The sequence below is a fragment of the Electrophorus electricus genome, chromosome 9, assembly GCF_041902795.1.
Source record: "Electrophorus electricus isolate QZ-2024a chromosome 9, ASM4190279v1, whole genome shotgun sequence".
NCBI classification, from domain to species: domain Eukaryota; kingdom Metazoa; phylum Chordata; class Actinopteri; order Gymnotiformes; family Gymnotidae; genus Electrophorus; species Electrophorus electricus.
This window is the reverse complement of record NC_137505.1, coordinates 17896510-17913720: the sequence shown is the minus strand read 5'-3', so window position 1 is coordinate 17913720 and position 17211 is coordinate 17896510. Positions and strand designations below refer to the sequence as shown.

Here is a 17211-nt window from a genome sequence, read left to right as displayed (position 1 = left end):
TTCCATGTATGTGTGTGATTTAGATTATTGGAGAAAAGGAGGAATACGGTAAGAACCAACACTTAAGAAACTGCTCTGTAGTCTACCAGTTATACTGAGCACCTTCTCAGCATTTACCTTTTAAACATTCTAACTTTCCAGTCCACTTCAGTAGAGTACTTCATGAAGTCTTGCTCGTCCACGTATCTGCATCTGGGCTTCAACACTTGTGCCTCCAATGGGCCTCGAGAGCTGTTGTGATGAGACATGATTTAGTCCCCTTAAGAAGAGCTGTTGTGATGAGACATGATTTAGTCCCCTTAAGAACCTTTAAAGTGTCTGATCCCTGTGGAATTAAGTGACTTCAGGGCATGTGGTTCAGCTGTCTAGTCCTGTGTAAAAACGGAAGGGCGTGCCACGTTCAAAATCTACAGACATGGAAGCTGACCAGCTACATTCACTGAATTAGCCTCTATACAGTGTAATTCTGGCTGTAACGCTAAGTAGCACTCACCTGTGGGCAGGCTGAAGCTGGCAGAGGCTGTGTGTAAAACTCTGGGCCTGCCAACCAGGTGGGTGCTGGCTGCAGTGCGACTCAGCTCATACAGGTAAAGGGGCAGTCTGGGCACGTGCGGGCGATGTTACAGCTCTGTCATTAAAGATGTAGGAATGCTACACAGAAAGAGGCAAACAAGCCTCATTGTTGGACAGTTGGATATGACCATCAAAGGCAAATAAATATATAGTACATGCTGCAAGATTTCTACAAACAGAAAATTTCATAAGACATTAATATTCAAGCTACAAGAACATCTGTATTATTTAATCATTTTATAGTTTGCAAGATCAAGCTGATTGAATATGGAATTCTATTCAACAATTGTATGGCACTCCTTTCTGCTTTACTGTTTATTGACTGGTTAGGTAGAACTAGGTGGGGAGAAGAGCAGCTGTGTTTAGGAGTGTCTGCCAGGCTGAACATGGCTGCTTCCTGTATGGTGACATCAGCTACTCAGCCTGCTGGGCAGAAGGGCCTGACAACCACACAGACTCACTTATGGGAACAAGACACATGGTAATTACTGAAAGGTCATCAACAGAACGTTCGTTTTACGGCTACACCCCCCTTCCCAAAAGAACTGGCAAGAAGCAACACATCTTTTTGTGCCTCATGGGTCCTCTGAGACCTCTATCGACATTCTCATGCCTGGTCCTGACTACTCCCTCTGCTTTGCAACCATCATATCCCGAGGGGTGTGAGATATGGCTTGCCTAAGCAGACATTGCTTCTGAATTCAAGGCCCTTCCTGTCCACCCTGATTTTTGGTATCTGTTCATGTTGAGAAAACGAATTTTATTTTGCTGTGCACTTTGTATTCAGCTACTGAAGCAGCCCCAAGATTGTTTGATACCCTGGCTGAGGCCTTTTGTTCAATCCTCTTGAACATTCAATGACTTCCCTTCATTCTTCATCCTCTGGATGACTTCCTCACCATCAACTTTCCTCCTTCCCCCTGCCCAGTGTCTATCTACCAAATTGTCTCCCTTCCACCACCTTGGGGTCCCAATCTCCCTGGAATAACCATGATCTCTACCATCTGATTTAAATCTCTGCATCTTTCTTGACACAGTCCACACGTGCCTCCATATGGATAAAGTCGACTGCGTAACCTTTACCTTGTCCAGTTTTGACCATGGTGCAGTGTGCTAAACTCCAGCTCCTCTCCCTCCTCGGTCACCTCAAATATGACATTTGCATCATCCCCCAAAGAAGGGCTAGACATTCATCTCCTACTGCCTTGCCCTGCACGTTTCGGCTTCCTGGGATACGCCGGTCTCATGTAGACGCAGTTTTAGCACCTCCTCTGTCTGCTGGTGCACTTCCCTTTGGCCTGTGAAGTTTTTTTTTTTGTTTTGGCAGATGGTTCTGGTGACCTTTCCACCTCTTGGGAGCTTTATCGTGTTGTTGCTTCATTGGTCCAGGCAGTTCCTCCTCATTCACTCTGATAAGTTACTGTCAGTTCCATTAACAAAGGGTGCTCCGATTCCCTCATGCCCTCACTGATCGAGTTCATCACCAGTTCTCCATTGTTCTCTGCCTGCCATTTGCAAATTGATCTACACCTCAAAAGCCATGATTGCAATCATTACCTCAATCACCATCAAGGCCTCTTTCTCCTCGCATCTTTTGGTTTCTTTCCGTGGTCAGAATTCTCCTCTAGCTTCTGGTACACCATCTCCTGCGTGGACTCACTCAAACTGCCACTCTTTCAAGATCAGCGCTGCAGCCCAGATCACATTATCTACCGCCTCACATACTGGCTCTCCAGTTACATCAGGACCCAGGTACAAAACCTCATAAAATCCCACCAGCAGATGTCCCAGTTATAACCTGTAGCTTTTGAGGTTGGCCTCTCCCACCTATGGAGACCATACAGAACTCTGGCCCAAAGTTCACCCAAGATCTCCTCCCCTTATACTCCCACAATCACCTCTGTTCTAGAGGTGAAGAAGGCATGGTCTGCATTCACAAAATAGTCAATTTATATCTCTCATCACCGTTTGGCCCCATTCACAAGAATGAATGTGATAATGTGAAACACAGGTAAAATAAGTGGAATGAAGTTACACTTATATAGCTGTTTTCTCAGAACACAAGGCCACTACAGTCCACACACAGCTTTTACATCTGTTCTACATACCACTGAGAAGCAGCAGGCAACTGCACATAGCATGCACTCAAACAGAAACCACAGCCCTCTGCAGAATGCTTCAGGCGCAGAAGGGGTAGAGAAGAACCTGGAGACCTCAACACAAAGCCACACACACACACACACATACACACGTTGAACTACAGGCAGGTAGGCGCACGAGCATGAGACCCCAGTGCTGAGAGGCAAATGTGCTAACCCCCAAGCAGTCGTAACAATAATGGTGATTGTATTGTTCATATTATATTGTCTTTTTATTATATTTGTATTTATATTATATATTATTCTTATGGTGATATTAACTTTATTTACATAGATTTGTTTGAGTCAAAAATCTCAAGTTCTATAATAGTAAGGATTAAAGAAAGTTTTAATATATTGATAAAGTACTTTAATGAAATAATACTACACATTATGGAGTATGAAATGAAATGAAATATTGAGTATAAGCTTGGTTTTTACTGTGGATTTTAAAATGCTTAAAATAGAGCTTGCAAAATGAAAAACCTTCCAAATAAAAAGGTTTCAGTGACAATTTCAGTGCAGAAGAGTGCAGTCTTTAGAACAATGAAGCTACTGTGCTACACCCACAAAAAAAACAACCACAACAAAACCCCTCATTATATATATATATATATATATATATATATATATATATATATATATATATATATATATATATATATATATATACTGCCTCACCCAAAAAAAGGTCACTCTAATATTTCATTGGACCGCTTTTAGCTTTGATTATTGCACGCGTTCGCTGTGGCATCATGTCCACGAGCTTCTGCAATGTCACATCATTTATTTCTGTCCAGAGTTGCATTAGTTTTTCCCCCAAGATCTTGTATTGATGATGGGAGATTTGGACCACTGCGCAAAGTCTTCTCCAGCACATCCCAAAGATTCTCAATGGGGTTCAGGTCTGGACTCTGTGGTGGTCAATCCATGTGTGAAAATGATGTCTCATGCTCCCTGAACCAATCTTTCACAATTTGAGCTGTTGAATCCTGGCATTGTCATCTTGGAATATGCCCGTTGATGGAATAACCTGGTCGTTCAGTATATTCAGGTAGTCAGCTGACCTCATTCTTTGGGCACATAACACTGCTGAACCTAGACCTGACCAACTCCAGCAACCCCGATCATAGCACTGCCCCCACAGGCTTGTACGGTAGGCACTAGGCATGATGGGTGCATCACCGCCTCTCTTCTTACTCTGATGCGCCCATCACTCTGGAACAGGGTAAATCTGGACCCATCAGACCACATGACCTTCTTCCATTGCTCCAGAGTCCAATCTTTATGCTCCCTAGCAAATTGAAGCCGTTTTGCCGGTTAGCCTCACTGACAAGTGGTTTTCTTATGCCTACACAGCTGTTTAGTCCCAATCCCTTGAGTTCCCTTTGCATTGTGTCTGATTTTAGTGGTTTCAGCAATCTCCACAGATCTTTTCTCTGCTTGATGCATGCCAATAATTTGATCCTTCTGAAACAGATTAACATCTTTTCCACGACCACAGGATGTCTTTCGACATGGTTGAAAAGCTACTTACTGCATCAGTTAGGGTAAAATAACTTGTTGCCAGCTGAAACATAATCACCCATGCAGTAATTATCCAATGGGAGGCTCTTACCTATTTGCTTGGAAACAGCTGAAAGCATCACTGACCTGATCTGAAATCAGCGTGATTATTTCCAGAGTGAAATTCCCCTGGTCAAAATTCCCTTTTATTACCGTTTCTTAATTGGTGGTGTTCACATAACACACAATCAAAGCATCACAATGCGCCAAACACAGATGTAAGACACAGGAACTTCAAATGATGCTCCTCTTGGATTAAAATGACTCACAAGCAGCCACATTTGAAAATGACATAAAGCTTGTTTATTTGTGCAATTCTGTAGACCTTTTACACTGAGTGGTGACAACACAGTATTACATTAACATAAAGATAAAGTCAAAGCATGATAAATGACATACCTTATCGTGAACTATTCCCTGGGAATAGGGGAATTACATGGTAGACTGCAAGAAACAGACTGTTGGCACCAAATAATTTCATAAGCTTCATAACCCTGTTTCAAGACAGGAAATAGCTTGGATTCGATTCTGTTTGCATCAGCTTATATTTTCTTATATCATAGGCCTGTGAACAGAACACCAAGACAGTTTCAGATCCTCTTACAGAACAGCATAGCACAGCAGTAATGAAGGGAGGATATCAGATGGAAGCCCAAATAGCACTAACATACAGAAAAAAATTATTAATTACATGTAATTATTTATGATTTATTATAATTGCATAGGCTTACAGGCTAATGCAGTGTCATGTAAAAAATGGTACAATTTGACACAGCAAGGCAATAAAGTTATATGTTCAATCTTTCCACCATTTCCCACTCAGTTCATTAGTAGAATGGTAATAAAACTGCTCTTTGCAATTATAGCATGTTACATTGGTAGCTTGATTCAAATTTGCTGGTACCAACTTTTGTCAGAACCATTTTCATGCGTGACTACAAATTGGCTTTACTCTGAACAAAAATTGTTCAGAGTGAAACTAAATTACCGTTGTTTCTTGACATTTCCACATCTATCCTGGCATCACTTCATTTATAGGTGACCATATGTTTATTACATTCCTGTGATTTAACAATGTTTGAGATGATATAAAATAAAAATAAATAAATAACAGAACATCTGTTGTTGTATATGTTTGACCAGACCTGTCTCGTCCCAAAGACAAAGTATCTTATTTTTTCTCTTCATGTTTTCCACCAAACCTTTTTAATCAGATGTATTCCGAGTTCATACAAAGTACACTGTATAAATAATAAGTTCATTTTTACATATTGAGTATGCATTCTTATACTTTGATAAAAGGACTCTTCTTACATTTTTGTTTGTGTAATGGTTAATTATGTGTGACTAGTCTTACTGCATATGTCCGAATATAATATTGTATTGAATACAAATGTAATAATTAAGGAATTTCTTCCATAATATTAGTATGGTGTGGGTTAATTTTCTGGTGAAGCAATGTCACAAGACAGAACAAATTAACTGTTCTCTTTACTGAAGAGCTTCAACCGTTGAGTTTAAAAACTGTTTACATACATCCAAGTCTTTGGTTAGCTCTGAAGAGATCAGTCAAAAAGCAACAAAACTGAACTCAAACACAGTTTGGTTTTGTAATGCTTTGCATATTCACATGCTCATATATGTGCACTACTAGCTTAGCTGGGTGCAGTCTCAAATATTCACCAGTTGGGCATCGTAGGGCTGCTTTTATCAGTCCTCTAAACTGAAAAACTTTCAGGATTTAATGTTACTGTTCCCCTTTACATTTTACCTCTCAGTTTAATGCATTTAAAATGTTTGGAAGTTAATTGGCACATGCGATTGATTGATGCTTTTAAGTGCCTATATACTGTGATGCCACCATGAGGACAATAAACATGATCATGTGCTTTAATAATTGTGCCTGAATAGGTTATGTACTATATAAGCATATTTACTCTCAATCAATGAGCCCAGAATAACACTGCTAAAAATTAATGAATGGCTATGACTGAAGTCATAGGATGGAATCTTAACTGGCAATTATCATTTGATGTAGAATACTTGCTTTAAGCAACTATAAACTGCACAATATTTAACATTATACTGTATATTTATCAGAATTACTTTAGCAAGTAGGAGATTCATTGCTCATTGAGGAATTAATACTCTGTGGCTTCACTGTGGCTCCAGTGAAGCCGGATTTCCTCACAGTTCCTCGAAAGCTCAGATTCTTCCAGACTTTCTTCCTAACTTCTTCTTTTTTTCTTCCTGACTGGACATATGTAGGACAGGATTAGGTCCACCATGCTTTTGACGATGGCTGGCGGCGGATGCAGCATGTGGGGGTGACGGTGGGCGAGTGACATCTCCCAGGCGTCTAACAGACGCACGTTGAGCCCGCGGAACATGGCCCTGAGCACAATGTCCTGCTGCAGGGAGAACCAGTCACTGTTGAACAGGCTGGACTCCGGGTCAAGCTTCTGGGGGTTGGCCGTGCGGATGGCCACCAGCGTGGTGGGCTCGCGGTTCAGCAGCCGCACCACGGCGCGGCGGATGTGCCGCAGACGCCGGATGTACACCTCCACAGGGAAGGTGCTGAAGTGGGACCACACGCCCACGAGCACCACGGTGTCCGGCCCACCCCGGATACGGTCCAGCTCATTGGCCACGTAGTGCATCTCCGATGAGGACACGGATGTGAAGCGGATGGGCGGTCCGTGGCAGCTGTAACTAAGCAGGATGTCGTGCCTACTGTCCACGGCCAGGTATGGCCCCACGTTCTTGGGGCTGCGGAGGTTAAACTCCTTCAGTTCTGCAACACACACACAGTCAGGTACGACAGGAGAATGACGAGTGAAGTGCATGAAGCCAACAGCCAAAAAAATGAAACAAGTGATCAGGAACAAAGGAGAACAGGGTTCAAAAAGAGACTTGATGAGAGTGTAATAAGATACACTTACCAGGAACAAAGGCATTGAAGTACTCAAACCATTGGCGCACAGTGGAGTCTCCAAACATGTATACAATCTTCCCCTTAAGACACTGTGTTATGGCCCATGAGTCATTAAACTGACGCATACGTATCCCGGTAAAATGCCTCCAGGTATCGTGGTAATAGTATCCGGCAGGGGTGAAGGTGCTGCTTCTCACTCTGGGTTGCACTTTGTAGGAACAAAAGCCGTGAAAAAAAATGGGGCTTACATTTTATTTAAATTTGTGCCCACCGTGATAAATATTACCTGAAGGACTGTTGATCTTAAGGCATTTCTTGTTTTCTATCAAGGAAAATATATCAACAGATTTCAGCCTATTCTGACAGTAAAACATATGACTGAATAAAGGTCAACAATTTCACTGAACAGATATAAATCTGAAAAGAGACTAAATTCATTAGTTTCAGATCGACTTGTGGAAAGATATCAATTTGTACTTATGGTTCAACATTACTATAGGTGTTCTTAATATGAATGTGCTTGTTAATAAACACCAAATGCCATGTAATAACTACTTTTGTATGGCAGATGCCGCACGCATCCTATCAGTTAATTACAGTGTAGCTATAATTAAGTTGCACTCACAGCTTTCTAATGTAAATTAGCCAGTACTTAAACCAAACAGTAGGACTGTATGTTTGCTCACAACATAATAATTATAAAACATACCTTGTTCTGTAGGTAATACAGTTACACTGTCCATCCCTGATGCATGTATAGGAACTTTGATATTTACACCACTGAAACAAAATACAAAATTATAAATAAATGTCTTCTTGTTACTTGCCAGAGACAAAACTTTAAGTTTTGCCAAAAATATTAAAATGTGATAAAATCATTTTGTGAAGCACAATAAAACTAATATATTTAGAATAAGACCCCTGAATTTCATTAAACTCAAATTTTAACCAATTACTTTGTCTCTCCTTTTCCCCTATTTTCTCTCTACTAAAAATGATCTTAAAACTTCATTTATCCAAAACAAGCAGCACAAAAAAGACCCAACTGCCAGCTTACCTTTGGAAGAATTGCTCTTCGTATTTCGTGAGGAGGTTTTTCTTATATCCCCCTTTTGAATGATTGATTCGTGTGTCACAGCCCAACATTTTGGGCTTATAGCAGTACCAGGGCTCACCCGTTTGGGGGTCCGTGTAGTTGCAGAGCGGCTGCTGTCCAAAGGGCAGGCACAAGTTGCACACAGTGGTCTCGGCGAGGAAGCCCGAGCGGAACAGGCTCTTGAAGTACACCCGGTCGGGCTGCTCCTCTCGCAGACGCTTGAGCACCACCACGGCCTCGCTGGGGTGCACCATGGTGACCTCTACCCGCACCAGGCCAGCCCAAAGCAGCGGGAACAGCACCGTGTAATTGCCATCCAGGTGGTCGTGCACCCGACCTGCCACTCCTGCGCCCAGCTCGGGCGAGTGCAGCCGTGCCACCAGGAAGTCTCCACCGTGCCTCTTGGGCTGGCCCATGAAGTTAAGCATGTGAACATCCACCACCAGCTGTCCACCCACGTGCAGCTCCGCAGGGCCCCGGATCACGAAGTAGCTTTGGGCAGGGTCAGTGCTGAGGCGAAGCGGCAGGCCCTGCACGGGAGGTCCCGGCCAGGCGATGGAGCTGAGGAGGTAGCGCTCCTCTCTGGCCTCCTCCACGGTGGGAGCCTGGCCAAGGCGTGCGCAGTACGTGTGGTTGAACTCTGTCGGCAGCGAGGTCTCGAGGGTCTTAAAAGCTGAGTAAATACCGTTCTGGATCTGGTAGAACGTGGACACTGTCTGACAGTTCCACTTCTGCAAATAGATCACACTGAAACTGAGAAGCTGGGGTCCTAGTTATATATATTACTCAAATGTTAACATACAGTACCTATAAGTGCTGCTGCATTTTTTGGAAAATGCTACATAAATGAACATGGACTGCAAGCAGATATGATGCATCAGGTGACACTGGGATTAAGTATGGGAAATGGGTAAAATCACAATGTTTAACAATAACATTTATATAGAGTGTTGTTGTCTCCATTCTCCAACCATTGCAAATGACTGCATTACAGCCATGGTGTCTCAGTCAGAGCAATTCATTGCTATAAACCATCTTTCATTTCTAGTTAATACTACTGTCATTTATCCTCAATGTTCTGCAATAGTTTGGCCTAACTACCTCTTTATCTCATTATAAAAATCCAGTCATTTCTAACAACAGGAGTTGTGCGCTCTTCAGTGCAGTTGCACTAAACTGAATCTATCCAACAGTGACAAGGTCAAGAACATCTAGACATTCTGTCCCTCTAACATAGGTTAGCGTTTGCTTACATTTGCTTATGTCTGTTGCTGTAATACAATGGTTTGATCTGAAACAGTACAAAAAAAATCCACAAAAGATTGCCTCAAAACATGAACTAAACCTATCTGAAATAAACTGCTGTATATTAATGGTACTGACATAATTTCATAAACCTTGTATTTAACTCAAGAATCAAATGACTTGTGCTAACAAGCATCTGAAACACGCTTTCTCTGAGTAGGTAAATGACCCAGTTCCTTTTAAATTTGTTAATGATGATATTACATTTTAGTAGAGTAGGAAAATTCAGACGGAAGTTGGGTTACACCGGCGCAGTCATGAGGGAACACACTCTGCTCCTAAAGTCTCGCACTTACCTCCAGCGAGGTAATGTTGCGGATGAGCAGGACAAATCCTGACAATGCCAGCAGAATGAAGATCGGGGCAAGTCTGGGTATATGTCCCTGCATGGCTGGGTCTCTGTGCCATCCTCCACAACAGCATCGCAGCACGCAACGTCAACACATTAGGGATAACTGGGAAGAAACTCCACCACTAACAGAAAGGACGGGACACAAAAACACACACACACACACAGCCCGGGCGAATGAACCCAACCTGTCCCATGCCCGTTTCACGGCTCTGAAGAATCCTGCACAGGATACGATGACAAATGCGCTGCAACAATGCATCGATCTGATTACTTTGATGTTTATATGTATTCCAAAAGGACTGCAGAGCTCAAACGTCTTCCGGACTTCCGGTCACACAATTTCGCTCCACCCAATAACGTCCATTATGTTATATTTTATGTTACCAGCTACCCTTATAACCTACCTACGTGAGATGTTAATGTTTGCGCTCAGCTAGGAGAGCGAGGTACTCCACACTTACCTTCGATGGAGATGTGCTTCTGATTTATTCCTCACGCTTTACATGGCTGCGTCCGTAAGCGAGAACAAGTACAACCAGCCACTGATCTAACAGGGAAGGGTGTTTGAAAGTTCCAGATTTCTAAGGCGTAATTACGAGGCCTTGTTTCTGAAAGCCAGTGATAGGTTTTCTGGTGAGTGGTGGTCAGAATTATCAGATTACCGTGTTCCTGTTTCTTTACACACCGCCCCCAAACGCCTGGGTAATGAAATTACACAACGAATACAAGGTGCAACTAAAATCATTTGTAATGTAAATGTAAATGTAAAATGTAAAATCAGGAAGAGTTAAGTACCACTCTGATGTAGAATTAGATCCACTCAAATAAAAAGTGACGATGGCTATGAACAAATGGGCCGTAAACATATAGAAGATGTGAACTTGACATTTCACCAAATATTTTCATCAAGGGACAAATTCTAGATTTATATTTAGGTGGCTCAAATTTAATGCCTTCATTTTATTAATAATTTCATAATTTCATAGTTATTTCAATGTCAAAAATTCAATATATTGATTTTATGAATAAGTCAATCAGGATTTATAGTGCCTCACAAAAATGGATGCACAATTCTGTGCATTGCCATTTTAAATAACTGATTAGAATTTACCATATGGTATTTTTGGTCTGCCTAAATATGCTCAGACAAACTACCATTGCAGGCAAGATAACCTGCATCTTGTAACCTATGGCTGAGCTGAAGCTTTTAAAGAGACTCATTAAAGTAACATAAGTGAAAGCTCCCTATCGCAGATTAATCTTAGGTAATTTATGTTACACTTACTAATTTATGTTACAGTTGTCATTATTCTGGAACAAATTGCATATCAGTTTAGTAATTTTTAAACAAACAGCGAGACTTTGTTCAGACCAGTCATTTTAAGTTAAAACTGTACAGCATAAAGTCGCCCGCTGGAAACAGGTCTGTTGTGATGTATACTTGCTAGCTGTCGACACACACTGCCACAGACACAGTAGGCCATCATGTGAGAGCAACTAAGTCAGCCTTGAGACCGCAGCTCTAGCGAGCATACCGTGTGTGAACACCGTTCATTAGACATTCACAGAAGGGTGACAGAGAGGAGCTGCTTATCTTGTCCTGCTGCATTAGAAGCTAGTGAGTGCAGTCCTGAATATTAATCTTCCATTTCAAGGTGATGTAAACAACAGTTGCTTGGTGGTGCAGTGAGTACAATTCCAATAAAGAGAGATATTGGGATATAAAAGTCTACTTTGAACTTTAATTCTTAACCAGGTTATTACCATTGTGTGGCTGGAGGTAGGTGATCTATAGTCATATATGACTACTCCTAGGAGAGAATGCCAGTCTCACACTTAATTCAAGCTGTTGTACTTAAGAAATCCTGTGTATAAATTAAAGCACAGACAATTTTACAACTCATTTGTGGTTTAAAGTGATTTTCTTAACATTGCCTGAAACTAAGACAGCTTATAATATTCTAAGGTTTCAATATTAGAGATCATAAGATAATGTTTCATTTTTCAAAAGTGTTAATGGACAAAAATGCACACAAGAAACATGGCTAAGGTTGCTGATTATAAAAGAAAAAGCTTAGCTAACAAAATTGACAAAACTAACAAAACCGAAACTATGAGCCAAACGTAGCTATGAAGCCTCAAAATCTCACCAGCAATCTTAGCTACTATAGTAAATATATTTTCAATGTCAAATTAGTCCAAGATGTTACTCCAAGGTGTGAATTGTACAATAGTTTTACTATGGCATAGATTAATTTTAAAAACAAAGGGAAACAAGAAAATCACCTAAAATGTCTACAACTAATCCTTAAAACATCTCCTAAGAAACAATTTACTAGGAGACATTTCTTTATTGCAACCGCTGAGGCATCTGTACTAAATAGTATGTTGGCAACCCAAGAAAACCTGGACAAGCATTTCTTTCCCATAAAGCACTTAATATTTTACAGAAAATTACACAATCCCATGAATATTGTTGGTAAAATGTTGTGCGTTAATGACAAAACTGTCTTTATCTTGAGGAATTAAGAATACTAGTAGGAAACTGTGTGTTATACTACTGTGTTGTTTAAAAAAAAACAACATTACAAAAAGATAACAAAAGACGAGAGATAGCGGTGTAGTTTCCTGGACATTAAGCTCGACGGGGACTCGTTTTCTTCCCATGGGACGGCACTGACGGGGGTCGGGGGTCAGGGGTCAAGCCTCTGTAGCTCCCACCTCTGCTTTCTGTTCTTGTTTGTATCTGAAGAAAGGAATTCGTATCCACAATTTTTTTTAATTCATGTTTCACATTCCCAATTCTTCCACAAGAAAAAGAATTTGACTGCCACAAATGACTCATTAGAAAAAACAAACAAGAACTAAAACAAACCCCTGACTGGGGGGGTCTTTTTGCCTTGCAGCTACAATAAAGGAAAATAACTAAAGCATTTGGGTTGTGAGAACATCTATGGTCTTCTTTTGCTGGCAGTAAACAATGTCGAACCTGAAACCTTAATTTTTACTCCTACGCTACTAATATGAGGAGTTTGCTTAGGTAGTCTATGCTTTGTTGCTAGAATTCATTATAGACAAGATAAAAACATGCCATAAAGCATCACTGCGCCATGCTGATGCAACATGATTAATTAGGAAAGTTGTTCATTAACCAGGGGTCTCATGACTACTAAACAACTTGTCCATTTTCCTCTTATTTTGCAACTTCCCTGCGCAACAATGAAATATTTATTGATTATTAAGTCTCAACAGAAATGTGACTTATTTTAGGTAGCCTGGTTGCAAATGCACCTTTAGTGAATGGATCTTACGTGCTATATTATTATCCATTCTTGATCTTTACTGCATTAAAAAACAAACACTCACTTCCATATTCGGTAGAGTTGAGATCCACCTGCACCTCCAACAAAGAAGTTGACAGCAAAGAGATTCCAGTTCTTAGGTATGATAACAAGGGAGTACCTGGACCAAATAAGACCTGTAATCAAAGGAGAAAGCAATGCGATTTACATTCTTGAACAATGATTTGAATATATGAGAATTTATTTTCTGACTCATGCAATAGTATTCAAGGCTTATGCATAGAAAAAACATTTTTCTGGAATTTAAAGAGCACAAAAAGAGCTGCCATCCACAAACAGTGATACCTGTGGCAGTCAGTACAGCAGACTGGGATGTACTAAGCTTCTCAGCTGGTCGAGTCAGGTCTGCTAGACCGGCCAGCACCAAACCCTGATAGAAAACAAGGAAAACAGCAATTATAAACACAAACAATTCTTTAATTTATCTTACTGGCTTTTAAATGTAAGGTTTTTTAAGTTAAGAAATGACAAGACAAATACTCTTAAAAAGCAGAGCTATAGCAAGCATCTGATTCCCCTTGTGCAATCAGAACCAGCACACATTATGTTTAATGTGTTATTAACACTAATCTTTTATTTTCTTTTCATGTGTGTGCAGCATGCTGAATGCCACTGACAACGTACAGATTATTCCTCAATGCAAAGGGCTGTATGTGCAGATGCCTGTCTCTATCAATAGATTTATTATGTTGTGTATGTGCATGACTTAATACCATTTACAGATTATTAGCTCTGTAACTCCCACCCCAACCTTTCTGTGGGGTCTGTGTGTGAGCATGTCTTTGTTTGTGTAAGCATTGAAAATTAAAGATAAATATTAACCAAGGAAAAAAGGTCTCCTTCAAATGTACAAACAAGTCCATACCCATTTAAACATTGGTGCCCAGAAGAAAACAGTCTTTGGACCTAAAGAGAAAGACAATAACAACAGACATTTTTTAAAAATACATATAATCCAACAACATAAATAAATTATGCTAAACAAGGTGTTAAGAGTAGTATAAAATATTACATGCCACTTAGACTTGTAAAGAAGACTTCATCTTACTCAAGACAACCCTTTGGACACAGTAGTTCTTTAAGGTTTGTACTTTTCATGAGGACTAGGATGCCCCTTTTTAAAAATAAACAAACAAATAAAAATTTAAATACATTGCCGTCTAGCTTATGGGTGTGAAGTAAGTTAATGTGGTGAAAGTAAATTTGCTACACCAGTGGGTAAAATAAAAACAACAAAATCTACATTATGATCAACTCAAATTTTCTACAGTAAATTGAAAACACACTATGATTAAATAAACACACACACACACACACACACACACACACACACAAAGCGCCTTGACTGAGCTGGAAAAAGAGCTTCTCATACTCAGAGGTAAAAAGGAGTATATCCGAGTGACACTCCTAACATAGGATTTAGAACTGAAAATAGCATTTTAGACAGATACTATTATTGGCTTTTAAAATGATATTAGCTTATATTTAATATATCTGCATTAATGATAGACTCATTTTAAATATAGCCCAATAGTACCGCTTGCGTTCTAAACATAGCTAGGCCAAGTGATTTTCTTTTTAACAATGCATACCAAAACAACACTGAGTTAAAGAATAACAGCACTGAATCAATGCTGAACTCATCATGTTGAGAGAAAACAGTAAATGGCTCAACATGACAGGCCCTCAACAGCCAAGAGCGCACGCTTGGACCCTTTTAGCATCTCCTCTAGAGAATTTCTGCACTCTTTCCATTAGGAAAATTGCAAGAAAAGAGAGTAACTGTCCTAATTTAACTTTCAGATATATATTCCAAATTTAATACTTTTACAATAAAAAAAATACAGTCAAATGTGGACAATCTGTGAATGTACAGCTGGTGGCTGGACTTTTACAGTGTTTACCCTTGTTTACGGTGCAAGCTCTGCAGTGCTTTTGAGTAGTCAAGGTCGACGACTAACTATCTGAACACACAAAAACTTAATCACACAGCATCCAAATCGCTTGAGACTCAGATAACACGTTAGCTACTGGAAGACTGCGCAGACACAACCTAACCGGTTTTCACCCAGCTATGTTACACTCTAGACAGTCCACAGCGGTGAGCTAACTCTAAACGACACAGTCCAGTCAGGAGTCTCTAACTACATATGCGTACTTATAGGTGACACATAATTCACACATCAATGACACCTGCCTTACCTGCTGGGTGGTTATAAATAGGTCTCAGTTTAGCTGGCAGTAAAAGCTCGATTCTCTGGAGCACTCTGTGGTAAGAGGCTCTCAATCCCACCAGAGCCATGACTGCTAACTAACTAAATAACTAAACAAGAAGCCTAAAGGACGAAGGACAGCACAGCAGATTCCTCTCGCTAGTTAGCGAGCACCTGTATGAAAAATCAAAACGTTAAAAAACCGCCCCAAACTACATCTGATTTCTCGTCCCTTTCGACCTTCCTGCCAGTGTTGTTGCTATAGAACAGAGTTGCCGGAAAGCGGAAACGTCGCAAGTTTATTTCGTCACAGAATAGCCCGCCTTCTGACGTGTCTTATTGGTTGGTTTTAGCCAAACTCTTTCAATGATTGGTCCATGGTGTTTTACGGCATTTGACTACCGTCTTTTAGTAAGTGAATGGGGCGGGGCGACGAGCCCATTCAAATTTCAGAATTGCTGTAGGCTTGTTTACAGCTAAAAAAAAAACCGCACAACAACAAAACAGTTTATCTGAAACCCAAAGACAAATTCCGCTGCTTATTAAATGATCACAAAATCATTTACAGGAGAAAGAATTTCACCCCGTGCTGAATGATCTTTGTCAGAGAATATGTAGAAAGTTACCACTCCAAATCTTTCGGGTTTGTTGCTCTCCAGAGTGAATCAAAAATGAATGGAGCTAAACGGATGTTCATTTAACGTGGGAAAGTAGAAATATGTATTGCAATAAAATAGCAAAAACAAACAAAACTTATGAATATGTTTTTTTTTTCTGCGACTCCAGCGTCAGCTCACAAAACCATTAGCACTCCGTAGCAGAAATGCTTGCGTGTTACTGCTCAAAACCCGACCAAAATGCTCAAACTGACCGTGTGATATTTAACAGCCCTTGGAACATGTTACAATACAACTAAATTTGCCTTTTCCCGTAAATTACACTTGCTTTATATTAAAGGTGTAATGGCAATCAGAACATCATAGGTAGCCTAAAACAACCATTAGTAGATTTTAATAACCTAGCATCTATTTTTGTGCGTATTATTAGGTCTGATTAATCATTAATGTAACTTCAGATAAAATCTTCAACATCAGCTCCGATTTGTTGTAACAGCACAGCTGTAGCTGATTATAGTGAGTGAGTGAAAGTAGAAAGCATTACCATTCATTTTTTATCTGGACATATTTATTCATTAATCCGCATCCGTTTCCCTGATCTGCATATTTTATGTATCTCTCCTCGGCTACAGGCTACAAGCAGAGCAGTCACCATAGGCATTTCACTGCCAGTTATACTTCTGAAAGTAATGATTTGTTATTTAAATTTTTCTACAAAGTGCAATTCACATGAGATGAAGACTCAAGATTGTTTGTAGTCCTCAAATGAACCACTTTATGCTCCATACATCGGGCCCCCCTACATTGATGTGACCATGTTTAAAAAGATTTAGTACAGAATCTCTGAAACATCCAGGCTGTTTTGCAATGCAAAGAAGAATCAATGGAAAAATGATTTTTTGCTCTTTTATAAGTGACATGATTTTCTTGTAAAATCTGTTAGTTTTTCCATAGTTGTTGAAACACCAGAGCTGGAGCCTGAGATGTAGTCATTAAAATCATTAACTAATTTTGACTTTCCACGCAGTTGGAAATTTTAAATGGCACTTTTTGG

At 40.2% G+C, this 17211-nt stretch overlaps 2 protein-coding genes across 3 annotated transcripts; both read right to left on the bottom strand.

Annotated features, from left to right (window-relative positions):
- Positions 1-4557: 4557 nt before the first annotated feature.
- Positions 4558-10633, bottom strand: nxpe3 (neurexophilin and PC-esterase domain family, member 3). Of its 2 annotated transcripts, XM_027005151.3 has the most exons (7): positions 10427-10633; positions 9910-10087; positions 8270-9039; positions 7922-7992; positions 7499-7534; positions 7220-7420; positions 4558-7071 (listed from the first exon to the last, which is right to left on the bottom strand). In XM_027005151.3, the coding sequence occupies exons 2-7, from the start codon at positions 10000-10002 to the stop codon at positions 6506-6508; spliced, it is 1737 nt and encodes a 578-aa protein (XP_026860952.2). In that variant the 5' UTR covers positions 10003-10087; positions 10427-10633; the 3' UTR covers positions 4558-6505. The 2 variants fall into 2 exon arrangements, with proteins under 2 accessions (XP_026860952.2, XP_026860953.2); XM_027005152.3 differs by lacking the exon at positions 7499-7534.
- A 1054-nt stretch (positions 10634-11687) lies between these two features.
- mpc2b (mitochondrial pyruvate carrier 2b) lies at positions 11688-15812 on the bottom strand. The gene is made up of 5 exons (XM_027005146.3): positions 15530-15812; positions 14193-14233; positions 13613-13697; positions 13332-13443; positions 11688-12711 (listed from the first exon to the last, which is right to left on the bottom strand). The coding sequence occupies exons 1-5, from the start codon at positions 15627-15629 to the stop codon at positions 12666-12668; spliced, it is 384 nt and encodes a 127-aa protein (XP_026860947.1). The 5' UTR covers positions 15630-15812; the 3' UTR covers positions 11688-12665.
- Positions 15813-17211: the final 1399 nt, after the last annotated feature.

Excerpts from the sequence above, each read along its gene's own strand:
- nxpe3 (XM_027005151.3), bottom strand. The coding sequence starts at position 10,002 with ATGCAGGGACATATACCCAGACTTGCCCCGATCTTCATTCTGCTGGCA. Across the intron at positions 7,993-8,269 it reads GAAGAGCAATTCTTCCAAAG|TGGTGTAAATATCAAAGTTC; the intron begins GTAAGCTGGCAG and ends ATTTTGTTTCAG. Across the intron at positions 7,421-7,498 it reads TAAGATCAACAGTCCTTCAG|TGCAACCCAGAGTGAGAAGC; the intron begins GTAATATTTATC and ends GTTCCTACAAAG.
- mpc2b (XM_027005146.3), bottom strand. The coding sequence starts at position 15,629 with ATGGCTCTGGTGGGATTGAGAGCCTCTTACCACAGAGTGCTCCAGAGA. Across the intron at positions 13,698-14,192 it reads GGGCACCAATGTTTAAATGG|GGTTTGGTGCTGGCCGGTCT; the intron begins GTATGGACTTGT and ends GTTTTCTATCAG. Across the intron at positions 12,712-13,331 it reads CAACTCTACCGAATATGGAA|ATACAAACAAGAACAGAAAG; the intron begins GTGAGTGTTTGT and ends TCCTTTCTTCAG.